Source organism: Lissotriton vulgaris, chromosome 6 (genome assembly GCF_964263255.1).
Source record: "Lissotriton vulgaris chromosome 6, aLisVul1.2, whole genome shotgun sequence".
Taxonomy (NCBI): Eukaryota; Metazoa; Chordata; class Amphibia; order Caudata; family Salamandridae; genus Lissotriton; species Lissotriton vulgaris.
In genome coordinates, this window is record NC_141694.1 from 1022586155 (window position 1) to 1022614090 (window position 27936).

Below are 27936 nucleotides of genomic sequence, written 5' to 3' on the forward strand. Positions count from 1 at the left end.
TGTTAGATTCCTTACCTTAGAATATCCCCAGGCGTCAGTCTGGATCCGGAAACTTTTGCGTAGCAGTACCCCTGCGCGTCGGTAGGTGTCGTCTGCAGGCGTCCCCTGCGGCTCCGCGTCCGTCGTCGGCGTCGTGTGCCGTGATGACGTCGCTGGAGTATATAGACGCCGCCTCCGCGCGCTGACGTCAGTTCTTTGCACACAGCATTTCCGCGCCAGGAGACGCAGAGCCATGAGAGAACCAACACTGGTGCCATGTAAAACTAGGGCCCTGAAAGGGATGCCCTTAACCCTAGGTATCAGTTCGCAGAACGGGGAGGATGGGTGGGTTCGGTAAGGAATCTAACACTAACTAATGTTTCTTACAGATATATCGTTACCGAAGGTAAGTAACTTGTTCATCTGAAAGAAACACGTTAGTGTTAGATTCCTTACCTTAGAATACATACCCCAGCAATACCAACCCCGGTGGTGGGTCTGCGAACCAATACAAAACTACACCAGAAAGTCCTGGAGGACAGAACGGCCAAAGAAGCCATCCCTCCGGACTTGACTGTCCAGGCAGTAGTGCCTCGCAAAGGTGTGCAGCGAGGCCCACGTAGCCGCTTGCCAAATGTCCTGCAAGGGGACTCCCCGGCCCAGGGCAGTAGTAGCCGCCGTGGCCCGAGTGGAGTGGGCCCTCAGCCCAACAGGAGGCTCCTTCCGAGCCAAAGAGTAGCACGCTTTGATGCAGAGGACGACCCATCGAGAGATGGTTCGTTTACAAACCGCCCGTCCCTTCTTCGCACCCACGTAGCCAACAAACAGTTGGTCATCCACCCGGAACTGGCGAGTGCGATCCATGTAAAAGGAAAGCGCACGTTTTGGGTCCAGACGATGGAGCCGCTCTTCATCCTTTGAAGGATGCGGAGGCGGGAAGAAGGAAGGGAGGGTGATGGACTGCCCGATGTGAAAGGCCGAAACAACCTTGGGCAGGAAAGAAGGTCTAGTCCTCAGAACCACCTTGTCAGGATGAATGGACAGGAAAGGAGGTTGGACAGAAAGAGCCTGGAGCTCACTCACCCTCCTGGCAGAGGTGATGGCAACCAGGAAAGCCGTCTTTAAAGTCAGGAGACGGAGAGGGCAAGAATGAAGGGGCTCAAAGGGAGCACACATCAGGAAAGTCAGAACCAGGTTCAAATCCCACTGAGGCATCACAAACGGGACAGGTGGAAACATGTGAGTGATGCCTTTCAAGAATCGAGTTACAATCGGGGATTTGAACAAAGAAGGCTGATCAGGAAGCCTCAAAAAGGCTGAAAGGGCAGAAAGGTAGCCCTTGATAGTGCCCAGAGCAGAGCCCTGCTGGGCAAGAGAAAGAAGAAACAGAAGAACCTCCGAAAGAGGGGCAGAAAGAGGATCCACAGCCTTTGCTGTGCACCATGCCACAAATCTGTTCCACCGACAGGCGTATACCGACTTAGTGGAGGGACGCCTGGCTGCCAGAATAACATCACAGACTTCAGGAGGCAAGTCAAATGGCCTCAACTGCCGCCGCTCAATCTCCAAGCATGGAGGTGGAGACTGGACAGGTTCGGGTGGAGGACCGTCCCCTGCTGCTGCGACAGAAGGTCCTCCTGAAGGGGCAGGCGGATCGGGGGACCGACTGACATGCTGAGTAGCTCGGGATACCAGTACCTTCGAGCCCAGTCCGGAGCCACAAGGATAACTTGGGCCCGGTCGCGCCTGATCTTCTTCAGCACTCTGGGCAGAAGTGGTATAGGCGGAAAGGCGTATAACAGACCGCAACTCCACTCGCGCCGAAAGGCGTCGCCGTGCGAGTGCCGTCTTGGAAACTCCAACGCGCAGAACTGATGACATTGCGCGTTCTCTTCTGTGGCGAATAGATCTAACCAAGGCTCTCCCCATTGCAGAAAGATGCCTTGCGCCACGTCCGAGTTCAGACGCCATTCGTGATCCATCGAGCACCGACGGCTGAGTTCGTCCGCCCTGGCGTTCAGAGAACCTGCCAGGTGTTGAACCGTCAGAGTCACGCCCTGACGTTCCAGCCATTGCCAGAGGCGCAGAGCCTCCTGGCAATGGGTCCACGACCCCACTCCGCCCTGTTTGTTGCAGTACCACATGGCGGTGGTGTTGTCGGTGAACACCTGCACTACACTCCCGTTGACAAAGGGGAGGAATGCCTTCAGTGCCAGACGAATCGCCCGCAACTCCAACAGATTGATATGGAGCCGGGACTCCGCCGGAGACCAGATGCCTCTGATCTCTGCCTCTCCCAAGTGGCCACCCCAGCCCTGGAGGGACGCGTCCGTCACGACAACGTGCTCCGGTTGGGGAAGGGAGAGGGACTTGCCCCTGACCCAATCGCGGTCCGTAAGCCACCACTGCAGTTGCCTCGCAGTGCCCTCCGAGATCAAGACGTGGTCGGACAAGTTGCCCTGATGCTGGGCCCACTGAAACTTCAGGTCCCACTGCAGAGCCCGCATCCGCCACCTGGCGTGATGCACCAGAAGGATGCAGGAAGCCATCAGTCCCAGCAGCCGCAGCGTCAACCTGACCGAGACTCGGGATAGCGGCTGAAAGATGGGAATCAAAGCCTGAATATCCCGAACCCGCCGTTCCGGAGGATAAACCCGAAACTGCGCCGAGTCCAGAACCGCTCCGATGAAAAGGAGCTTTTGAGAGGGACACAGGTGTGATTTCGGCACATTGATGGAGAACCCCAGGTCGTGCAAGAGGTCTGCCGTCATCTGAAGGTGGTGGACGACTGTCTGGGGCGAGCCCGCCTTCAACAACCAGTCGTCTAGGTAGGGGAAGACTGAAACCCCCAACCTGCGCAGATGGGCTGCGACCACCGCCATCACCTTTGTGAACACCCGTGGGGCGCTGGTAAGGCCGAAGGGGAGCACGATAAACTGAAAGTGCTCGAGGCCTACCGTGAACCGCAGGTAACGCCGGTGGGCCGGCAGGACGGGAATGTGAAAATAGGCGTCCTGCAAGTCCAACGCTACCATCCAGTCTTGTGGGTCTAGAGCAGCCAAGACCTGAGCTAACGTCAACATCTTGAACTTCTCCTTCCGGAGGAAGCCGTTGACGTTCCTTAGATCCAAGATAGGACGTAGGCCCCCCTTGTCCTTCTTGGGCACCAGAAAGTAGTGGGAATAGCAACCACGCCCTACTTCTGGCCCAGGAACGCGCTCGATGGCCCCCTTGGCCAAGAGGGCCGTAACTTCCTCCTGCAGAAGTGTCAAGTGGTCCCCCGACACACGGTGGTTCTGCGGTGGCATGGCTGGAGGAGAGGTCTCGATGGGGAGGGAGTAGCCCCTTCGGACGATTTGCAGCACCCACCTGTCCGAAGTGATCGTGCGCCAGTGAGCGTGGTGATGGCGAACCCTGCCACCCACTGGCGTCACATGGGGCCGAAAGCACGGACTAGGAGGATTTTGGGGTAGATGCTGCGGGGGAAGGTGTGGTCTGACCCCGCCGTTGTCCCCGACCGCCACCACGGCGGTTTCCACGGCCGCCACCGCGTTGGAAGGATTGTTGCGGCGCGTGGCTGGCAGCACGTGTGGGGGCGCCCCTTCCTTGGCCACAAAAGTGACGAAACGAACCCGTTTGCTGACGCTGGGTCGAGAGACCCAAGGACTTGGCCGTGACCCTGGAGTCCTTGAAGCGTTCCAGCGCGTGGTCCGCCTTGTCACCGAACAGGTGACAGCCATCAAACGGCATGTCCATCAATGTATTCTGGACATCAGCCGAAAAATTGGCGGATCTCAGCCAGGCGTGGCGACGAATCGCCACCGTCGTTGACATAGCTCTGCCCAGCGAGTCGGTCGTATCAAGACCACACCGTATTGAATATTTCGCTGCATCCCGGCCCTCAGCCACAGCTTGACCGAGTTTTGCCCGCACCTCCATGGGGCATTCTGGCAGCAGTTCCGCGACCGTATCCCACACAGAGTGGGTGTAGCGGCCCAAGAGGCAAGCGGTGTTGCAAGACCGCAGGCCCAAACTAATGGACGAGAAGACCTTTTTGTTAAACTGGTCATACCTCTTGGATTCCCGGTCGGGCGGGGCCGACGGGAATGCGGACTGGGAGGTCGAGGCCTGGATCACCAGACTCTCAGGAGTGGGGTGGGTAGACAGGTACTTGGGGTCGTCCTGACAAGGACGGTGGCGCCTGGCCACGTTCCGATCAACAGGCGCACCTGAAGCGGGCCTGGACCACGTGCCCAACAGAACGTCTGACAAGGCCTCATTAAACGGCAGCAGTGGCTCCTGTGGGCATGACTGCGGTTTGAAGACCTCGGTGAGGATGTTAGGCCTCACGGCCGCGACGGGGAGCTCAAGGTTTAAGGCCTTGGCAGCCCTCATCAGCACCACAGAATAGGCAGCTCCCTCCACCGATGCCACGGAAGGAGGAGAGATCAAACCAGGGTTAGGAGAGTCGTCCAAACCACTGGCATCCCCCAAGTCACCTGTCCAGTCTGGGTCATACTGGCACTCGCGTGACAGAGGGTCCTCGGACCCCTCCCAACCTTCACCGTACTCCTCATCCTCTCCGTATTCGGAGTCAACGATGAAGACCGGCTCCTCGGTGTTCATGGGCCCCATCGGCGCCGGGACCGGCGTCGAGCGACGCCCGTCCGGCGCCGCGTCCGGCGTCGGAGAAGGTAAGGGGACGGCGCCGCCCGGAGCCGGCGCCGGAACCCCACCGCCGGCCGGAGCCGGCACTGGAGAACCGGCGCCGCGCGGGGGCGGCGTCGGGGGCAACCCCGATGGCAACGGCGCCGGGGAGGCCGGAAGACCAGCCGGCGTCGATCCTGAAGGCCCTTGCGGCGCCGGGGTCGGAGCCGTCGGCGGCGCCGGGGCCGGAGCACCCGACGGCGCCGAGGCAGGGACACCCGAACCGCCAGGGCCCCCAGACGGTAGCACTGGGCCCGAAGGCGCCGTAGGCCCCGTCGGAGAAGCGAGCGCCCTCATGGCCATGAGGAACGCCTCGATCTCCTCAGGCGTCGCGCCATGCCCAGGGACCGGAGGGTATGAGGCAGGCCGCGCCGGCGACTCTCGCGGAGCCGCGGGGTTGGGGTCACCCGAGCCCCCGGCCGCATCGCGCGAGCGTCGGGGGGAGTTGGGGGTACGATGACGACGCCCCGACTTCTTGTGCTTCCTACCTGACGAGCCTGACGAGTGGTGTCGACTTCCGGAACGCTCGGCGCGGCTCCGCGACCGCTCCCTCGAACGCTCTCTCGACCTCCGGCCGGACCGGGACCGCTCCCGGTCCCGACGTGGGGCCGACACCCGGAGCTCCAGTAGCTTGCGGGACCGCTCCCGCCTAGCCTTGTTGGTGAGGGCCCGGCAGTCGACACAGGAGTCCACGTCGTGGTCGGGGCCCAGACACCGGAGACAGAGGCGGTGATGGTCTGTGACCGACATCGTGCGCTCACAGTCATCACAGTGCTTGAACCCAGGCATCCTATCAGGCACAATAAGAGAAAAAACAATCGAAAAACGTGGTCAAAGACCGGAGTACTGCTCTTCAGATCTGCGTCCACTGGCGCGGAAAAAAGAAGAACTGACGTCAGCGCACGGAGGCGGCGTCTATATACTCCAGCGACGTCATCACGGCGCACGACGCCGACAACGGACGCGGAGCCGCAGGGGACGCCTGCAGACGACGCCTACCGACGCGCAGGGGTACTGCTACGCAAAAGTTTCCGGATCCAGACTGACGCCTGGGGATATTCTAAGGTAAGGAATCTAACACTAACGTGTTTCTTTCAGATATATACATATTCATTTTCAAGTTAAATGAAAACAAATGCTCAAGGAACAACAGCTGTGTTACATAATCGAGAAGTTGAAAGGCAAGCGCCCCCATACTCCCACCGCCTTACATACAGGGAAGCGGGTGAACCTTATCCGAAAAAAAAGTTTACAACTTCAGCAGACATTTTTGTTTCAGGGTGTTTGGTATGATCAGTGCTCAGATAATTGTATGTATAACTTGTAGCTAAAAAGTTACTGTGCATCCCATACCCTACACGCCTCATGTACCCTTCGTGATAGCGTTCAGCAGCCTAAACTACACCCGACCACTGCGGGACTTCATACCCTATACTCTGCGGTCCACACCCCCTATTATCTGCGATCCACTGACCCACAGACCTATTATTTGCGATCCACTGACCCACAGACCCATTATCTGCAATCCACTGACCCACAGACCTATTATCTGCAATCCACTGACCCACAACCCATATTATCTGCGATCCAAACACACACACCAGTATCCAGGTCCTGTTTATGCACTAATCACACAGCCCAGAGGAATTCTCCAGCACTCAACCCAGCCACACACACACGCCCAAGTATCTACTCACCACTCTTGGGTTTAGTTTCCCCCGCGGGCCCGGTCGAGCCGGCCCTGGGCTGGGATTTGCTGATGGTGCTGCTGTCCAGGTCGGCTGCGCCAGCTGGGCTCAGCGGCATGGACGGGGGCGCCGGAGGGGGGAGCGGCACACGGGAGGTGCTGGAGGACACCGAGGCTCATGGCGTTCGGGCACTGCTGGAGGGACCACACCTCAGGAATCATGGAGACATCCTCGGGGGCTGACGAAGCCAAACAAGAGACAAGCATGCTGCCTTCTGTGAAGCCGGCCAGGAAGAGAGCAGTCATCGGCGCGCGGCGGAGACGCTGGCGCCGTGAGCATGCGCGCGACCAAATCCGCGAGTGGCCAGCTCGTCGCTCCCTCTCCCATTCAGAATGCTGGGCGCGTGCCCAGCTCTTGTCTCCCTTTGTCGGCTGAAACGATTGCTATAGTTCTCTGCCGAGACCTAAAAAGATTTATTTTACTCCCATTTTCAAAGACGTCCACTCGCTTCTAATTCCAGCCGGCATCAAACTTAAGTTCTACAAGGCAATCCAAGATAAAAGTTCTCCTTATATAGTTTAATTTGCTGACATTCACACAATCTCCACTATTGCATTATACGAAACACGTGCACGACATTATGAGGTACAGTCAAGGAAACTTCCTGCATACCCTCCACATTAGACTCCATAAAACGGATAGACCCCGGTAGGAGAGTGATAACACAACTGTAAACAGAGGTGAGAGCAGACATCATTAAACCAGAGTTGAAGGAAAGAACAAAATTGGAAGCGGGCTTCGGGTTAGACTTCACAGACAAACAATGGGATGAAGTTCTGATGCACACACACACTGCCACTAATAACCCCAGGTTCCGTCTAATTCACTTTAACTTCATAGAGAACACATGTGTCACACCTGGCTTGTCACAGACCAGGGGAGTGACCTAAATGCAAGCAAAGAGATGCAATGTTCCTCCAAATGACAAGGTACTGCCCTGACTTGCTAGACTACTGGACACGGGTCTTAGATTGATGCACAACAGGCATATGAACATATTTACAACTGACTCCGGATAACATGTTTGCTTGGCATCAATAGGGGACACATTAAAAAATAAGGTGAAAAGTAAATCTGTTAACTTTACCCTTCTCCTAGTGAAAAGGAGGAAAGTGATACATTGGTTGAGCAGCAAAACCTGACAATCAATGAATGGTTGAAAGACATAGGTGAGTGGTGCTCGCAGGGGACATTCAAATGGTATATACTAGGCAATGATCTGGAAAAGTGAAGGGTCCTGCTCCTGAGACTAAAAACTCCCAATGACTATAGGCCACCCTGAGCAGCGAGGCCAACTCCTGGGTATTGGAACCTCTCCCATAAGGGGCAAAAACTAAATCAGGCAATAGACAACCTACTTCTGTAACCGACCTATGATGGAACTTGCATTAGTTTTACTAAACGTTAACTCAATGTAAAGTGCTGATCCCATAAATACTGTGTTCTAAACTGCTTAAACAAGTATTATGATGTCTAACTGCCACAGATAGTGGTTTGTTATTGCCAAATCTACAATAAAAGGATATTTTTTTAAAAAACGTGCTGACATTCTCTAGAGAATATATGGAACACAGAAGTAGAGACTAGCTTTTTCTGGAAATCCTTAACTTTAAGACTACCTCATCCCACAAACAATCCTTCTCAGGGGCTTCTACTTTAGCATGGAGCACGCACCACCTTCTGCAAGTCTCTCTGTACCCATCTTTTCTGACAATTTCTGAGTTAGCTCATGACTTGCAGAATTTTTAACTCATCTTCTAATTTTGTGCTGGCCAACTCTATCCTTCAAGTTATCCCTTTGAACCCTTGTTTCACCATCTGATCACAGTTATTTTCTCTATTAACCTCCCTTTTACGTTTGCCTGTTTCCCCTCAACATTTTTTGGGGTGAAATGTCTCAAATGTAAGCGTTCAAATACCTCATGTTTTAAAGGACAGTACTCAAAAAATCCTCAGTCTTGGCATGCTCTAATAATGTATTAAATTTATAAATCTCACTCATTTCGTTAATTTATTTACTGCAGTCACATTTTACTGCAAACATAAACTCACTTTGGAATATTACCTTAATTCACAGTTCTTAATAACAGCATGTTCGTAAAACGTTTTGACTGTCAGAATTAAAAGCAATCCTCTCATAAACACATAAAACAAGAAATACAAACACATACCGTAGGATTAAAGATCTAGTGTTTAAATCAGCCCAGACTTGAAGCATTAGTGCCTTAGAACCCAATGAAATCAGATGTAAACTGCCATCCTTTCCAAGTGTACCTCCACAGTTTGGAGTTTCAATAGCATGTTTGTCTCCCCCTGAAAAGTAAAGGTTTACAAATTAAAGACGATTACAAATGTACACATGCCTATTTCAAGTGCTTCTGAAGTATGATAAAATGCATTATAGAAACTAAATATGCAGTAAAAACTTTTTTCAAAAATTGCATACATTTACATTTAGTACAGGTTCTTCTGAGTCGCATGGCCTATATAACTCCAATATTCTTTATTCAATCTTTATTTCGGCCATGTGGCCATAAAAGATGTACAACATCAATAAAACATATACAACCATGGTAAAATCAACAACAATAACAAAACAGCACATGTTATACACTATAAAATCATTCATTTCTGTAAATTAAAACTACCAGAGTTACGTTTTGAAAGACTTGGGATTAAATCAGGGCCTGTGATTTCAAAATGCGAGTGCGGGTATGCCAGATATTGGTGAGGAATTTTGCCAGTGCAAACACGGTTAAACTCGAAACATCGGTTTTTAGAATTCTGTACATTGGGAGATACTCCCTGCAACCAAAGTTTCTAATAAGTGGTAAAAGCCAGTGTCTCCTAGCTTTCATATAGGTTGGGCAAAACAGGACCACGTGTAGATCACTCTCCTCCGCATAGGAGCATGTCGGACACTGCTTAGAGGAGGACGGGGTTGTCCAGGAGCTGGTAAAAGATCGCAGGGGCAATGTTCCATATCTCCATTGGAGAAACAGCTTCCTGCCCAACACGGGGGACATGGCGTCCAAAACCCTTTCCAACCTATATGAGTCCTTGCTCAGCATAAATGCAGATGTTAGTGATCCCTCCCGCTGGCAGTCCATGGCAGTTGATAATTTCTGGTCATGGTAGACCTTGGCCAAAGTTCTGCGTGGGATGTTTAATGAGGCGTTTGCAGGATCGGACCAGAGATCAGGGAACCCCAGTGTTGTACATGATTTTTGGACGTATTTTACCCAAGGGATCTGTGACGCTTTGGGATGAGTTAGAAGCTCACTCAGTTCCGCCCTGTAAGCAGATAGTTCTTCGCTACTCCACAGTCTTCGCCAGAAGACTATGGGTCTGAGACCTATTTCATCAGCTATTGGTCTCAGTCCCGGATCCAGCCTCAGTGGAAGGAGCGGGGTGCTGGCCGGAAGTGCAACTATCTGTCTAATGAAATTGTTCTCAGTTGCCGACAGACTACGAGTTGATGTGTGTCCCCACAATTCCGCCCCATACATAGTAGCGCCCCTAGCCTGTGCTTTATAGATCTGTATGAGCGGTCCCAACGGCCGGTATGTCGAGCTCTTCATCATCCGCGCGATGCCCCCAGTGGTCTGTACTAATTTAAGGTTAGCTCTAGTCTGATGTGGCCCCCATGACATAGTCTCATTCAGGGTTACACCTAGATATTCAAAGGTGGAGACTCTCTCTAGCCTTGACACTCCCAGTAGTGGATTCGGGCGCAATTTCTGACTTGGATTCAGGACCATAAATTTAGTTTTTGTGGCGTTAATTTCTAGACCCCTGTCTGTACAAAAGGCCACAAAAGAGTCAAGAATCCGCTGAATCCCCATTGGGGTTTTGGACAGGAGCAGGGTGTCGTCTGCAAACATGATTGCAGGCACCCTGCTGCCGTTCAATTTTGGGGCGTCAGTGTTTTCAGTGCCATTCAGGTGGGCGATTACCCCGTTGACAAAGAGGCAGAACAGGGTCGGTGCGAGCACACAGCCCTGCCTAACCCCCCTGTCAACGGGGAATCTGTCCGTCAGTTCCCCTGACTTCCCGCACCTCACTCGGGCATAGTTGTTGTGGTGTAATCTCTGTAAGATTATCAAAATGTCCGCAGGTACACCCATCTCTGACAGGACATTCCAAAGTTTACCTCTGGGCACCAAGTCGAAGGCGGCCCTCAGATCCACAAATATTGTGTATAAGCTGCCGCCATCGAATATCGCTGCCCTCCAATAGATCATGTTCAATCTGAAAACCTGGTCCACTGTTGAAACCCCCTTTCTGAATCCTGCCTGATAGGGGCTAAGGACACCCATTTCTTCCTCCCACTCCTGAAGTCGATTCAGCAATACCCTACCAAGCAACTTCTGTGGTACATCAATTAGGCTGATTGGTTTATAGTTGGCTGGGAGCAGGGGCGAGCCCTTCTTATATATGGGAACCACCTCTGCCCCCAGCCAAGTACTTGGAACCTCCATGCCGCTCAAAACTCCGTTAAACAGAATGGCAAGGTAGGGGGCCCAGACGTCGGGTTCCTGCTTGAACAAGTCCCCAGGTAGGCCGTCCAATCCTGGCGCCTTGCCCGAAGTCAGACCTGCTATTGCTGCCCTAACCTCTCCCACTGTTATTGGTTCCCCCTCATATACTGCCTGGCCACCCCCAGTGTCGTTCGTGGTTTCTCCCAACTCAGAGCTATAAAGGGATTGGAAGTGAGTCTGCCATACCCCTGGTGCGATGTTAGGCTCAATGGCTGAGTGGAGATTCCCCGACCCCCCATTCACTACTCTCCAGAAGGTCCTGTGGTCTCCTTTCACAAGGGAATTATTTATCTCCTCCCATTGATTCTCCTCCCATTCAGTTTTAGCATGGGCAAGTAGTTTTTTATATGCCCGTCTGCTTTCTTTTACCTTCTCTCCACCTCGACCCTCCTTAATATTTCTAAGGAGTTCTTCCTTTGCCTTTTTACAGGCTTTATTATACCACGAGGATTTATGTAGCTGCCCCCTCTTCGAGTTTTGTACGTTACTAAATAGGATGGGGGCGGCACACTTTATGAGGTCCTCGTGTGCCTGGTGTAGTTTGCCCAGTGTATCTTTATTGCCCACCCCGATGGCTAAATCTCCTACACTCTCTAGAATAGGGATTAATCCTGCATAAAGCTTCGGGAGCTTCTCCTGACTCAAGGCTATGTTTTCCCACCTGATTCTTCTTCTGTGGTTAGCCAGTAGAAGTTCAGGTTTGTTTTCCTCACTCATGATTACAGGGGTTTGAAGGCCAGGATGGATAAGATCAAGTTCTAAAGCATTGTGATCGCTGTCTAGCCTTTCAGTAACCCTAAAATCCTTGATAGTGGGCCAATTCACTATCTGTACCAAAACGTAATCCAGACGGGATTCTCTTCCTACTCTATTGTAGGTGGTTCTACTGGGTACATCTGAATTGGTACGCCCATTACAGGCTCTAATTCCGAATTTTAGGGTGAGGGCTGTGATCTGCAATGCTACGGGGGTCCATGCCTTTGGGGGAGGGGCTTCTATGGAAGGTACTAACCACCTAGTCTCCTCTTCCATCGGGAATCCATCTAGGAGGCCAGGCAGCGGCTCAAAATGAGAATTTAGGTCCCCCCCACTATGTAGGGTAGATCTCCTGATATTTCAGCTAGATAAGCTGAGAGTTCATCAATGGTGGATGACTCCCTGGCAACTCCCACTGGCCTTGAGTAGATGTTAATCAGAACAAGTTTTGCTTGATTCGGCCAGGACAATAGAACCACAAGAATATCGTCAGATGGCACCAGTAAGCGTTGGGCCTCGCACCCTAGATGGGATGCCACCCACGTAGTTAGTCCGCCAGAAGGGCGACCCTTGCCCTCCCACCTAGCCGGGATAAAGAATGACTGGTATCCCTGGTGTGTGTATTCCTCCCTTGCCCAGGTCTCCTGGAACATGCAGACATCCCCAGTCTCAATGTATGCCATCCAGTCCGGGGTGATCAATTTGTTGGCAAGTCCGGCCACATTCCACCAGATAAGTCTCAGGTGCTCAGTAGTAGAGGTTGCAGAAGAAGAAGAAGTGTCCGGGGGAGCAACCCCAGATGCCCCCACGTTTGCTCCACCGGGGACGTTGTCAACAGTAGATCCAACTAACTCAGTGACAGCCCATGGGTCGATATCCGGGGTCACATAGCTAGGGGCTGGGTTTAAAGACAGTCAATCAACCCCGTCCAACCCACCCAAACAGTTAAAACGATTGTAATGAAAAAAGGGAGTGTCAGGCGGTTGGTAAACTGGGCGTGCCGCGAGTTCCTTGTATCTGTGTCTCCGTTCTACCCTTGTCCAATTGCCTTGTGCTGGCTCGTGGTGCATACGGGTGGGGGGGAAGAAGTAGGAGACTGGCAATGACTGTATAGTGGAGTCCAGTGATCTGTTTGACCCAGCGCAAATATGTAAAACAGTGTCAGGGTCTCGGAAGGACACCATAATGCAATCCCCTACTATTGTTTTCTTTGTCCTCCCCAGCCATGGTACCCTTCTGACCATGATGATCTCGTTGTTAAACTGGGGCGGTAAGGGTCTGTTCCAATTAAGCCACTTGATGACTTTCTTCTTGAGTGACAGGAAATTTTCATTTTCACCCCTTTCAAGAGGGGGGGCACCTGCCAATACCACCATAAAGCTGTTCGCTTCCGGGGGCAAGTCCGGTCTCCGGGGTCTGGGATCAAGCTTTACCGGCGGAGGGGGTGAAGTACATACGTTTGGTAGGGCCCTGTGATTTGTGCCTAGAACTGAACTATGGGAAACTGGAGCTACTATCTGGGGAGGCATAATATTAGGAATGTTCGATGAAACTGGGACTTGGATGGACATAAGTGGTTGCAAAGAGGTAGCAACAGCAGCACCCTGAGTGGGTCCTGCGTTGGGAGGAGGTTTTTGTGAATGGGTGGGGGTCCCTACAGGAAGATTGGGCCCGGCGGCTTTTGTCTGCTTACTAGCCGTGGTATTCAAACTAATTAAGGTGGCTTCTAGGATAGTGAGCCTGATCTCTACTTTTTTTAGACTCTCACTGATAGGCAGTAAGAGTGATCTTAGTAGAAATTCAATGTTCCCCAGGGATGTGGCGGGGGGCACTATATTGGGTAGATTGGCCCCTATGTCACTATTGGCAACTGCAGAGGTCATGTTAGTACCCTTGGGGGAAGCGACTGCAGGCGCCTTTTCTATAAGCCTATTTGGAGTGTGTGCCGGTTTATAATTTTTCCCAAAGTCTGAGTGGGGAATTTTAGTCTTTCCCTGGCCCCCCCTCGTCTTTCTTCTGCGCTTATTGGGTGGAGGACCACGTACCTCCGCCACAACAGTTTGCTTGGACTTATTTTTCTTAGCTTTAGCTGCCGGGGGTGTTTGGGTGACCAAATCGAGAGTCATACTGCTAACAGTTGGGGGTTGGATAGCCTCCATGGTCTGTTCAGGGAGTATAGCGGGGTTAGGGATAGTATCCCGTAGTAGTAGGGGAACACCCTCTTGGGTAGATAAATCCTGACTACCATAACAGGGGCTTTCCCCTTGGGAGATAGGGTAGGGAATTATGTCGCCAAGAGGTCTGTTTTTCATGTTTTCAATGGAGCGGCGGCGGTCTGCCCTACGCTTCTCAAGGGAACTTTCCTTTCCCCCTTCCCCTTCGCTGATTTAAAGTAGTTATCTAGCGTCCCATTGTTACTACCCCCGACCCTAGAGGGAGTTTCACTTAGTGCCGGTGATGGCATAACCGGGTCCTGTAGCACAGTCCAGCTAGGATAAGGAAGATACAGGCGAAAGAGGGTGGGCCCCGGACGGCCACAGACGGTCCCGCCCTTGTCCCGGGCTTCTCCCGGCGCCCTCCCGCGCGCTCCCGCGCAGCGGTGTCACAGTGCAGTAATAAAGGGGGCGAGGGGCGGGGGGCGGGGCAGTCAGGGAGAGCGACCCAGGTGTTAGGGGTTGACCTCACGCAGGGACTCCTGGAAGTTTGAGTCCCTGCGGGTCCGCTCGCAGCCCTGAACTTGCCTGTGTCCTCGCTAATGTCAAGCAGCAGAGCCCCTCCAGACACAGTGCGCCTCTCCCCGCGTCACGAAGCGGGACCCGCGGAGCGGGTCCGGTGAGGAGCTGCCGATGAAAAATGAAATCCAAGGGTAAAGGAAACAGCCCACAGCAACAACCGGACAGGCAAGGAATCCCACAACGTGCAGAATGGAAGCTGCTTTTAGTGCTAGGGCGGGGGGCGGGGCAGTCAGGGAGAGCGACCCAGGTGTTGTGGGTTGACCTCACGCAGGGACTCCTGGAAGTTTGAGTCCCTGCGGGTCCGCTCGCAGCCCTGAACTTGCCTGTGTCCTCACTAATGTCCAGCAGCAGAGCCCCTCCGGACACAGTGCGCCTCTCCCCGCGTCGCGAAGCGGGACCCGCGGAGCGGGTCCGGCGAGGAGCTGCCGATGAAAAATGAAATCCAAGGGTAAAGGAAACAGCCCACAGCAACAACCGGACAGGCAAGGAATCCCACGACGTGCAGAATGGAAGCTGCTTTTAGTGCTAGGGCGGGGCAGTCAGGGAGAGCGACCCAGGTGTTGTGGGTTGACCTCACGCAGGGACTCCTGGAAGTTTGAGTCCCTGCGGGTCCGCTCGCAGCCCTGAACTTGCCTGTGTCCTCGCTAATGTCCAGCAGCAGAGCCCCTCCAGACACAGTGCGCCTCTCCCCGCGTCGCGAAGCGGGACCCGCGGAGCGGGTCCGGCGAGGAGCTGCCGATGAAAAATGAAATCCACGGGTAAAGGAAACAGCCCACAGCAACAACCGGACAGGCAGGGAATTCCCGGGGCCTATTGTCTTTGCCAATGGTTTTATCCAAGGGGAACAGCATTCCTGATGCTTTGGCACTTGGCAGCCTTCAGCTCGCTTACGGTCGCCATAGCACCACAGTCACAGTTAAAATATCACATGATCTTTGGCCCAAAATGACTCCAATATTAGACAATGTAGCCTCCTCGCTTATGAATAACCTACCATTTTACTACTAAGTTTATTGCGAGCTCGAACTTTTAGTATAATGTTCTGACCTCATTACATTCTTAGCAGGAACAAAATTATAATACCATGGAACATTCAGAGAAAGTTAGAAATTGAACATCTTAACCATTTCAATATTCATGCTAAAGAAATTGAGTTTAATAGGCATGTAGCATTTTTTGCCAAATGTTAAACATTTTAAATGTGGGTGTGGCGCAGAATAGACAAGCGAGAATTAAGAAACTAGCTAGCTAACATTGAGGGCAGTTTAGAAATATCTCAAGTATCACAGAGTCACAGAATATCTTACCCAGTTCTCACACAATAGCTTTAGTGATTCAATTTCTAAATAAGGCCATATGATCTCCGTTGCCTCACTCGCAAAACTCACTAAACAAGTCAGCATGAGTATCCTGGGCACACGTGATAAGTAAGTGGTTAAAGCCTAACTGCAGAGTGTAACCACCTACTGTACTTTACACAGGAAACTGCAAATAGCAAGTCCTTCTTCATCTGCAGCAAAGTCACAGATATCTGAATTGCAACAGAACCAAATCACTATTCCACGTCTAAACTTGGATACAGAAGATGGGTAGATTGAAATAAAGGTACCTTCCCATTCCTCGAATTCTTAATCTCTGTTAGCAGTGTGTCTAGAGGAACAAGTAATAATGGATGGGGTGAGTTAGGGAGGGCAAAAATCAAGAACCAGATTGGCAAGGCGCGTAGCAAACTAGATTCTCTTGAGGACAAAAAAGCATACCCTAAATGTGAAAAGCACAACTGATGTTCAAAGATGGCCAGCATGGGTACTAATAATATACCCAACAGCTAAATGACTTTAAGCTCGGCAATAGAAACATTGACTAAAGAAGTGATGCTGCCTCAATAATCCTCTTTCTGGAGCATCTCGGGCCAGGTGAGAAGATAGGTGGGGTTTTGGGCCCAGAGTTGGGACAAAATGTAAGGGAGACTTTGGGGCTAGATCCGCCAGTGGTATTCCGACTGACAGAAAATATGCAACATGACATCCTTAAGGCCTCAACTTGTTGCAGCGTCGCCGATGGGCCCAGAAAATCTGGCAGAATCAGGACGAGTTGGGGCCGGTTCCGTTGCATAAAGACTGGGATAGAGAGGAAGTCCTGACCTCCATGTGACTTCTCTCAACGAGAGTGGCACAAGGTAGGAGAATCATGTTTCAGCAGCTTATGTTTTTTTTTCTTGGACTCAGGCCTACATGATGACTGAGTAGGAAGAGGACATCTCTGAAGAACAACCTCGAGAAAGAGAATGCATTCATGTACTCAATTTCAAGACCAAGACTGGCCATGTGCGTCCCCCAGTGATGTTTGGCAAAGTAAACCTTGGCCTCAAAATCATGGAACTCTTTAGGGTTCATTCTGGTGCAGTCCCCACATGACATAGTTGTGTGACAAACCCAGGTAGCATAGACAAGTCTTGTGAGGATCTGCCACAGCAGTCTGTGACAGTCCCTGCAAGGTTTATATCCTGCGGCAAAAATTTGTTTAAAAGACTGTTATACAGTTCCTACAAATCTTGTAGGATTGTGTATTTAGAATAACAAAACCTCGTAATGTAGAGACTATGTAATCAGTAAATGTTGGTTTGTTAGGCTAGCTCACAGTACCACATCTAAACTCCTAACCTTTCAGAGATATAGATGTTATTGGTAACCTCAAGCATGACTGATTCCCAAGGAATTTGTGGAAACAGATCTAACCCTGACGTTTGTCCCTTTAGCATGCCCAAATTGTCACAAAAAAAGATAAAATAATGCATTTTCAAACATGTATTGAAAATCTCTAATCTTTGTAAATAAAACATGAGCTGCAATTATCAGAAAGCTGAGGAATATCATTGTATAAGCATTAAAATGGTGAAAAAACAAAACAATTCAACCATGTCAATTGTTCATAATGTTGCAAAGGTTACTCCTATATATTACTCATTTCTCTATGCTAAAGAAGCATGTCAGGAGTACCCATCTGTCAGGCCTATTTGTATGACCCAACTCCATACTTTGTCAAGAAGTCGGTCTCACTGCATTAACAAATGCACCCCCATCTAAGTGTGCAAGCCTACACACTTCTCTTTCGCAGCTATCTTCCATCTCAGCATGAAGGTCAGGGACAGCGGAACTGCATCTCAGTTACAGCAGCTTTCTATGATGACTCCGGTGGGAAGTGAACCTCTCACTGACTTCAGCAAGGACGCTGTTCAAATAAAGAAATGGCAAGCGCATCACAGTGATCCAGAGGTACAGAACAACATCTTTAATTAGTGTGTAGAGAAATAGTCGTCTTCTACTAGCAATAAGAAAAAATAAAACAAGGCATCATGTTCTGAGTTGTGCAACCACGGACTAAATGTACAGACTTACAGGGCGGCAATAACTATCAGAAACAAATGCATACATGGCATATTCTCACATTAAGGAAAACATGTGTAACCACCATCAGAAAACAATGCAAAGTTAAAACAAAAAGCTAAAATGGAAACTAAATGTAAGCTACACAACACCCTCCCCTCGGTCTGAAAGACAAATTATATAAAAATAAGCAATAGCAATGAATACATGTAAAAAGCCTTGTGTTTCACATAAACACTGTAACAACATAGACAGATGCTAAAAGCGATAGAAAAATGCCAATTAAAAAACTACACAAACTAATAATAAATGAAGAAAGGGAATGTCATAAAACAAAAAAAGCCAATTAAAGAGTCTAGGAGGAATCCAAAAAGAAATGTGGCACCTGTATCATGTCCATGACATCTATATCTATCATGTCATTAGGGCCCAGGATTGAACCCACATCCGCAGACAACACATCAACAGAGCCCTGAAGAACAAGATCCAAAGGAATAAGAGTCAATTACAGCCCATTCAACAGAAGTCGAAGACAACAGTGGCAGGAGAGGAGCCTCCGCAGAAGAACCAGAAGTCAAGGGAGCATCCGGTATTTGGAAAAGCAGCTAGTAAGCATCTTGCAGCAAAGGGAGCGCATTTGCTTGACATTACAACTGATACAGTTGCAGAGGACGCACAAGCCGAGTCATGTCCGGGAACTGAGGCAACTGCATAGCAAGACACAAGTCAAGTGCTCACTTGAAAGAGCACCATTGGCAGTGAAACTTCCTGAAACCACACGGGCGGGAAGGACAAATACCAGTTCACGTTCAATTCTAATAACGAGAACTCTCCAAAATGCTGCATCATACATTCACAACACAGTAGGACTTGTGGCAGTTCCATTATCATCAGGTCATGTGTGAGGACATTCATTACTGAGCAACAAAAATAGAACCAATATAGCAACCAGAACAAATAGCACAAGTGGAATATCTTCAAAAACGCTTGAAAACAACAAATGTACTAACGACAGAATGACCTCAAGCATATTCTGAAATGTAGAAACAAATCCGGCCCCATTCACTGTAAAAAGAGGGCCGCTCCAGCAGTGTCAGAAGCATTAAAAATATGGTGCATAACTTCCCCAAAATGCTGTGGAAATTGTGTACGTAACAGTGTTTGTACCTCAGTCTTAGAGGGGGCTGCTTGCGAGATCAAAAGTCTCTCGTGCAGGTGTTGAAGCCACATCTTTTTGAAACAATAAGGCTTTCAGTCTGCTTAATTTATCAAAGTTAATTGGTAAAAGAGATTCCTTTGCCCACAAAGTAATTTTCCCAATAGAATGTAAATATATAAGACATTCATACAGCATGTCACAACCTTGGAAACAGGGACTAAACAAGGAACACAGGGTCTCATCCCTCAGTAACTCTGATCATTTAAAATTATGTAGCTGCCATTTGAAAGTAACACAAATTCAGACTAACACTGGTAAAGGAACACCCTTCAAATAACACACAAGGTTAGCCTGTCCTGACACGGTTTCCTGATTGTTGCTCACGGTCAAGCAACGATCAAAAGTCAGGAAACCACTAGACCACCAAGTATGTTTGTTTGGGGTGGGGGGTTGGCCCTCGGGGTAACAGGCCGACCCCACCTCTTGTGGATAATAAAAAAAATGTGGGTATTTTCCCTCTGGAGGGGCAATTTCATCCCTGTGTGGGTGTTATGTTATAAAACTTTATTGAGCGCATGAAGACCCGAAGGTGTCTCGGAGCTAGAACAGTGAATAAGCCCAGACGGGGAGTCTAGTTCTGAGATAGCCACGTTTTTAGCCATTTTCTGAAGACGGTAAATTAGCTTGCGCTTCGCAGCTCCTTAGGGAGCATGTTCCATAGTTTAGTAGTACCATATGAGAGGCTACGGCCTCCCCAGTTTATGGACCGTATCCTCTGAACTTTCATAAGTCTAGCGCCTGTGGGGTGTAGTTGTCTGGCCAGTTCATACCAGGCAAAAATATCTCTAAGAAATCTTGGACCGGAGTTACTCAGGGCCTTATAAGCTGGACATAGTAATTTGAATTTAATTTGTTGTTCCACCGGAAGCCAGTGGAGTCTTTGAATTTCTTTGGCTACTGATTCATGCTTGGGGATACTCAGAAGTCTTGCGGCTGCATTCTGTACTGTCTGGAGCATTTTTTGATATTGCTTCTGCATGTTCAAATAGAGCCCATTGCAGCAATCCACCTTTAACAGTATTAGTGTGGTTACAACCGTCCTTCCAAGAATCAGTAGGGATGTAAGGTAGAATCTTCTTGAGTTTCTTTATCAGAAAGTGGGAGGCCGACACAATGACATTGGTCTGGTGTGATAGTGTTACTTTGTTCTCAATCAAAACTCCCACATTTTTTGCCTTCTTAACTGGTATTGGTGGTTCACCCATCTCCTTCGCCCACCAGAGATTGTTCCATCTGGGTTGCAAGTTTCCAAAGATTACTATCTCGGTCTTCTCAGAATTGAGCTTAAGACAGTGTTTTCCCGTCCTTCTGTTTATTTCCCGCATGCATTACTGAAACTGTAGTGTAGGGGAGGCTTGATCTTTATACGCTGCTACCACTATCTGGGTGTCATCGGCGTAAGACGTAAGGCTATAACGGAAGTCTTGAATCAGAGGGGCGAGTTCAGATACGTACACGGTGAAAAGAGGACTAAGAGATGAGCCCTGTGGAACTTCACATGGGAGGACGTAGGGATCCGGTTTATACTTGTCCAAAGCCACTGTCTCCTTTCCTTCAAAAAGGAGGAGAGCAGGGCCAGTGCCAATCCCTTGACCCCCAACATTTCCAGCCACTGCTGCAGAAGATCGTGATCCACGGAATCAAACGCGGCGGACAAATCTAGAAGAACAAGAGCGGCCATACCCCCTCTATTCATCCCCGCCCTGATCTCCTCAGAAGCCTTAATTAATTGTGTTTTAGTACTGTGCTCATGTCTAAAATCGAACTGAGAGTGATTAAGTAAATAATTTTCATGAATGCAATGGGCTAGCTGTTTGTTCATGATTTTTTCTACTATTTTGGCCGGAAGAGGCAACCGCGCTATCGGGCGGTAGTTGTTTGGATTAGACACATCCAGATTGGGTTTTTTCAACAGAGGAAGTATGGAGGAGTCTTTCTATGGAGCCAGGAAAGTACCCGAGATAAACATATTGTTGAACATTTCTGTGAGCTCGGGGCTCACTGCCTCTGCCATGTCTTTCAATAATGCAGGTGGGCAGGGGTCAAGAGGAGACCCGGATTTAATTTCTCCAAGGTATTTTTCCACTACCTCAGTAGAAATATGTGAAAAGCAGTGAAAGCTATTTCCCTGAGGTTCATGGTGTAGAGATGGTTTGGTAGGCCTGCGAGGGGTTGTGGCTTCAAAAACATCATAAATATCATTGACTTTGTTTTTAAAAACGACAGCAATCATCACAAAAGTTTGATTGCTCTTAATTCGTTTGTTTTTAGGTAGTGGTAGACAATTTATCTACCACAACAAACAGTTCTTCTGGCGTGTTTTTGGCTCTTTCTATCTGTTTAGTAATAAAGTCCTTTTTTCTGACATCAACAGTTTTTTATATTGAATTAGTATACATATATATATATATATATATATATATATATATATATATATATATATATATATATATATATATATATATATATATATATATATGCGTTATGAGGATTTTAACAGGACTTTGTCTTATCTTCCTTAATGTTACAGATGCATGCACAAGAGGGAGTGATGAAATGGCTACATCTATGAACATTCGCCCACTGGGGCATTATCTTGACAGTCCCAACCACAATTCTGACTTTTGGATTATTTTGTGCCCACTAGGGCGTTACTTTTATTTGTTGCAACACAAGTTCTTCCAGTTATTTTTGGTTCCAGTGAACACGAAATTATGTCATTTGCATAGTTGAGCTTGTTAACTGTGCGCAGTTTAAATGTGCTCGATGAGCAGTTCTGGAGAAATGATGCAATTTTCAGAAATAATGCTATTCTCACGGCTGAGCCCAGTAATTGCGCGTAGCTCAACTGTTTAAACACACAAATGAAATAGATTTTGTCTTTTGAGATGACAGGTTCGAGCCTTACGGGTGCATATTCGGATGTGTTCAATTTCATATTGGTTTTATGTGGAAATCAATGTGCAATGACTATACTATTTTTGTTTACATGGACATAAACTTAAAAGTGTTTAACTCTGATTACTTTAATCAAGCAGAACCTCGTGAAATAAGCAATTTTGTTTACACGGGAAGAAATCATATGTTACAACATGTTTAATAATTACCTTTGAATTGGGACGAGAACATTTTGGAAATTATGCCGTGTTAATCATCACCCATCTAGTAAATGCATTATGAACACTTTAATGATGTATAAATACGAACGTTCATATGAAGGAAGTAATATGACATAGTATTTTGTTTATGTTGTTGTATCACGTGACACATTATTTTATTTTATTAACAATGTTGAAATGCACAAAGTTTGCCCGTGATGAAGGAGTAATCCTACTCCGAAACGCGTAGGACGTTGTGTCTGGAATAAAACCTGCACTTTGATAGAGGCCACGGCTCCTGTGTGATTCCTTGTCCGACATCTAAGGAAGGATTACGCTGGTTCTAGACGTGTTGGAGATATATATATATATATATATATATATATATATTGACTGAAAAAACCATAGGTTTCAGGCCTTATATAGTTAGGAATTAACATATAAAAAACCATTGAAATTGCTCCTATATAGTTAGTTGTACTAACTATATTTGGCGCACCCGCAATCCACTGCTGATGATGTCACATATTACATCATTCATGACATGGTCAGTGACATCACTGATGACATCACTGATGACATCTCAAATGACATCACTGATGACATCACTGATGACATCATCCATTGACTGTTTTTCTGTAAAGTTTAAATATGTTTTACATATTGAAGAATGAGTGGATGTATAAGTGTCTGGAGGAAGGATTTAGTAGGTGCGTGACTGACTGTATGAGTGAGTGATTAAATGTGTCTTACTGAATGCATAGGTTAGTGACTAAACTGTGTGAATGTGTGCATCAGTAGGTCTGTTGTTGTGTAAGCTGCTGCATGTGTTGATCAGTAGCTATATGAGTGGCTATATGGGTTATTGATTGGTTGCCCAAGTATTTGTATGGGAGACTGAGTGTGTGTGGCTGGCTGGGAGGTGTGTGACTCTGTGCAGATCAATGTGTACTTGTATCAGTGATTGTATAAGAGAGTAAGTATGTGTTAGTATATGTTTGAATAAGTAAGGTGTTGTGTGTATAACTGTATAGATGAGGAAATGGAAGTGTGATTGATTCTTTACATGACTGACTAGGTGTGTGAGTAACTCCATGGATGAGTGGCAGTGTGTGAGTGTCTGCATAGGTGTATGAGTGCATATGATAGTGTTGCATTGATGAGTGACTGAATGTATGAGTGATTGTATGGGTGAATGAGTGGATGTGTGTGTAGACCTAGGAATCAGTGAGTGCCTATGTAGTAACTGGTATTGGTGTGTCAATGGTTTCAAGAATGGTAGTCTGTATTTAACACTGGGTGTATCAAAGGTTATATTAGAGTGTGAGGAGGTGCATCATATTATCACATGAATGATGTAATCAGTGATGTGATCAGTGATGTCAAATGAGATGTCATCAGTGATGTCATCAGTGATGTCATTTGAGATGTCATCAGTGATGTCATCAGTGATGTCACTGACCATGTCATGAATGATGTAATATGCGACATCAGCAGTGGATTGCGGGTGCGCCAAATATAGTTAGTACAACTAACTATATAGGAGCAATTTCAATGGTTTTTTAATATGTTAATTCCTAACTATATAAGGCCTGAAACCTATGGCTTTGTCAGTGAATTTTCAAGGTTTTTTAAATGCTAATTCCTAACTATATAAGGACTGAAACCTATGGTTTTTTCAGTGAATTTTAAAGGTTTTTTAAATGCTAATTCCTAACTATATAAGGCCTGAAATCTATGTTTTTTTCAGTGAATTTGCAAGGTTTTTTAAATGCTAATTCCTAACTAAATAAGGCCTGAAACCTATGGTATTTTCAGTGAATTTGCCAGGTTTTTAAAATGCTAATTCTATTAGCGGGTAACGTTTAAATATGTTAATATCCTTGTGGGACCACCTGGGCAGCCCTAGGGATCCGATTTTTGGACCAGAGCAAGATGCTCTCTGATTGTGCCGTATTTCTTGCCTTCTGCCCCCCGGATTGTGCCATATTTCTTGCTTCTGCCCCCCTGATTGTGCCATATTTCTCGGCTTCTGCCCCCCTGATTGTGCCGTATTTCTTGCCTTCTGCACCCTGATTGTGCCATATTTCTTGCCTTCTGCACCCTGATTGTGCCGTATTTCTTGCCTTCTGCACCCTGATTGTGCCGTATTTCTTGCCTTCTGCTCCCTGATTGTGCCGTATTTGTTGCATTCTGCCCACTAATTGTGCCGTTTTTTCGTGCCTTCTGCCCCCTGATTGTGCTGTTTGTCGGGCCTTCTGTCCCCTGATTGTGCCGTTTTTCGTGCCCCTGCCCCCCTGATTGTATTATCTTTGCCAGTGTTTGTTCGCTGCTGGTATTGCCTTTGCCTGTGTTTCTTTGCTGCCGTTATTGTCTTTGCCAGTGTTTCTTTGCTGCCCTTATTGTCTTTGCCAGTGTTTGTTTGCTGCCATTATTGTCTTTGCCAGTGCTTGTTTGCTGCTTGTATCATCTTTGCCAGAGCTGTGTGTGCTGTGTGGGCTGTGAGAGCTGTGTGGGCTGTGAGAGCTGTGTGGGCTGTGAGAGCTGTGAGAGCTGTGTGGGCTGTGAGAGCTGTATGGGCTGTGAGAGCTGTATGGGCTGTGAGAGCTGTATGGGCTGTGAGAGCTGTATGGGCTGTGAGAGCTGTATGGGCTGTGAGGGCTGTGTGAGCTGTGAGGGATGTGAGAGCTGTGAGGGATGTGAGAGCTGTGAGGGATGTGGGAGCTGTGAGGGATGTGAGAGCTGTGAGGGATGTGAGAGCTGTGTGGGCTGTGTGGGCTGTGAGCTGCGAGAGCTGTGTGGGCTGCGAGAGCTGTGTGGGCTGTGAGAGCTGTGTGGGCTGTGAGAGCTGTGTGGGCTGTGATAGCTGTGAGGGCTGTGTGAGCTGCGAGAGCTAAGTGGGCTGTGAGAGCTAAGTGGGCTGTGAGAGCTGTGTGGGCTGTGAGAGCTGTGAGGGCTGTGAGAGCTGTGAGGGCTGTGTGAGCTGTGAGGGCTGTGTGAGCTGTGAGGGCTGTGTGAGCTGTGTGAGCTGTGAGGGCTGTGTGAGCTGTGAGAGTGTGGGCTGTGAGGCCTGTGAGAGCTGTGTGGGCTGTGACAGTGTAGTGGGTAAGTCCCACAGGTTCAGGTGTAGATATGTAGACACCGTAGACCAAATCAAGTACATGTAAAAGATGTTTATTAAGCAGAAGTCATAGTCAAGATAACAGCCCCATCAGGAGCAGCCTACTAGCTGCTCAGCCCATCCTTAACTGTAACTCATGCATCCAACATTCCACACACACACTAAGATTCCGAAGAGAACACTGACACTGGGCTGAGTAGCTAGATGCAAGAACATACATACAACATGAGGATACCACATTATCCTCTCCCTTTAATAATTAACAAGCATTTGCAATGCAATAGGTCTCGCATTTGCAAGAGTTTGAGCTATTGGCAATGTAAATGACAATGTCCTTTATTCATGTGCTTTGAAAACCTGTAATGTGGTGCGTATACACAAATTCTTTACGACACGCAAGGCTGGCAGTAACTGCGTTTTCTTTACCGCCAGCCTGGCTTCTGGTAAGCATAGACTACAAGTACAAAGAGGAACAGTTACTGCCAGCCTTGCGTGTCGTAAGAAAGACCTATAAGTACAAAGTGCGTGTTTACACAATACTTGCAGGTTTTCAAAAAACGTAAATAAAGGCATTGCCATTTACAATGGCAAAAGCTCAAACTCGCGCAAATGTGAGACCTATTGCATTGCAAATGCTTCTTGCATATTCAGTTTAAAAAACTAAATACATACAAGATAACAGGTTATTTTCTGGTTTTTTTGTGTTGAACAAATATCAGTAAAACGTACAAATTGTGTCTCAAATGTTTTGTACCTGAATCGAGAACGAGTTAACCACCTCCAACAGGGAATTGTTGTCTCCTGAGCCCCACCAGCCACTGGGGAGTCAAGGAAACCTTGAGAGTGCTTGCTAACCACGTTCGGTGATAGGCAGATTGGGACAAAGGACAGAGAGGTCAAAAGACAGGGCTACCAAGGGTGATACTACCCAGTACTGCCCACTTGCCGCAGAGAAGGCCCGACAGGCAGCAGGAGCAGTGTAAATGTACAGAGCGCAGTAAGGGAAAAGAGAGAAGCGTGGAAGGTAGGAGACGAGATAAACGTGGAGAGGGAGGGAGAGAGAGAGAATATGAACTGAAAACAAGCAGGTGTAAGACGTAACAAAACAGAAGGAAGGAAGAGAGCAGGGACGTAACGCAGGCCCCTGTAGACATTGAGGTGCGGGGGTTACTCCTTCAGGTGCTCCCAAACACTCCAGTGGGGCCACATCCTGCCCAAGCCGAATGAATGATTTCAGAGCTGGGAGACTCATAAACCCTCTTTATATTTTACATTGGTTGGGGAGCATCAATTTGGATTACGATATTGGAGAGAGGAGAGTACTGAAAGGAACATTGTAAGTTGACTCACCGTGGGAATGTCCTAGCGAGCTGCAGGGGGTGCATTTAAGATCGGAGCTGGACTGAAAGGAGAACCCGCAAAAAAAGCAACTCGTCAGATGAAACCCACCAGCAGGCCGCTGCCAATACTGCCGAATCTGAAAAGACTTGGCAATATTACCAAAAAAAACGTGGAAAGTTAGAGCAACCAGAGGAGAAGAAAGGGGGAAGCGGCCATGGACCTCTGCCATGTAGGACTGGCGCCTCCCGGGACGTTGTAATCAACCCCAAATTGAGACTTTGTTAAATTATTTCATACACGGGTGATTAGCTTTGTCATCAATTACCAAGTGTAAAACAAATATATCCACCCCCACCCCCTGAAAGAACTATGTGCCTGTTTCAGATAGTCAGAAAAAAGCGACACTAGAAAAGGGGGAGAAGTTTAAACTCCGTTCGCACAGACGGATTCTCCGAGGAATACACTAGTACTCATGAAAATGCAGAAAAACGAAATCCAGAACACCCTTGCTTAATGCTTGTGCTTTTATTATGTAGATAGATTTTATATGTGGAGAAGTGTGGCTCACTGGTTAGAGGAGGCAGACCTGGAAGCAGAGGTCAGCCCGGGACCAGGGTTCAATTCCCGGCTCGGCCTCGAGTCCTAAAATGTCCATGGACTCGACAATTCTCGCTCCGGTGCCTACGCGATTCACGGGTTCACACTCTGCGACTCTGGGCAATAGCTTGCTTAATTTCCACAACGGCCCCTCACGGCGGGATGCCTGGCTTTCACCTTGCGGATACCCTGCCGGGGTTATCTCACAGGGGAATACCAGGACGGGTTCCCTAAGCAAGCGCTTAGAAACCGCTCGGTGATTTGCGCTATATAAATTCCTGTACATTTACATTTACATTATTTTCCATTTTGTGCTGTTTACTGGAGCTCTGTTGTGGACATTTCGAGTAGTTTGTGACATAGCTGAACAGTACCTCGCAAAAGATAAGGCAGCATGTATTTAAATACCTGAAAACAAAGCAGCACAGCATAGGGCCTGCAGGCAATGACTTGCGCTCCTGTTTACAGGTTGTCGTGAAATGTTGACAATGTATTGGTTTAGAGTATCTTTGGAGGAGTCCTATTTAAACATAATGAATTAAGGGATATATAAAGACTGTCAAAATGAAACCAGCGAGAGGAATGAATGGGCATGTGCAACTACTGGATGACGTAGGGGTCTGGAGTGCTGCGAATCAATACTGCTCAGCAAACATGCTGCATGCATGTTGGTTTATTTTGAGGGCTCGACACAGACAAAACACACTC

At 48.3% G+C, this 27936-nt stretch overlaps 1 protein-coding gene across 3 annotated transcripts in view; it reads right to left on the minus strand.

The window, feature by feature from the left end:
• Window positions 1-27936, minus strand: part of LYST (lysosomal trafficking regulator) — a 4348576-nt gene that overhangs the window by 3396930 nt on the left and 923710 nt on the right. For all 3 annotated transcript variants that reach the window (XM_086927077.1, XM_086927076.1, XM_086927078.1), the window contains one exon: window positions 8606-8747. In XM_086927077.1, the coding sequence (XP_086783203.1) occupies window positions 8606-8747 (142 nt within the window). The remainder of the gene's footprint in view (window positions 1-8605; window positions 8748-27936) is intronic.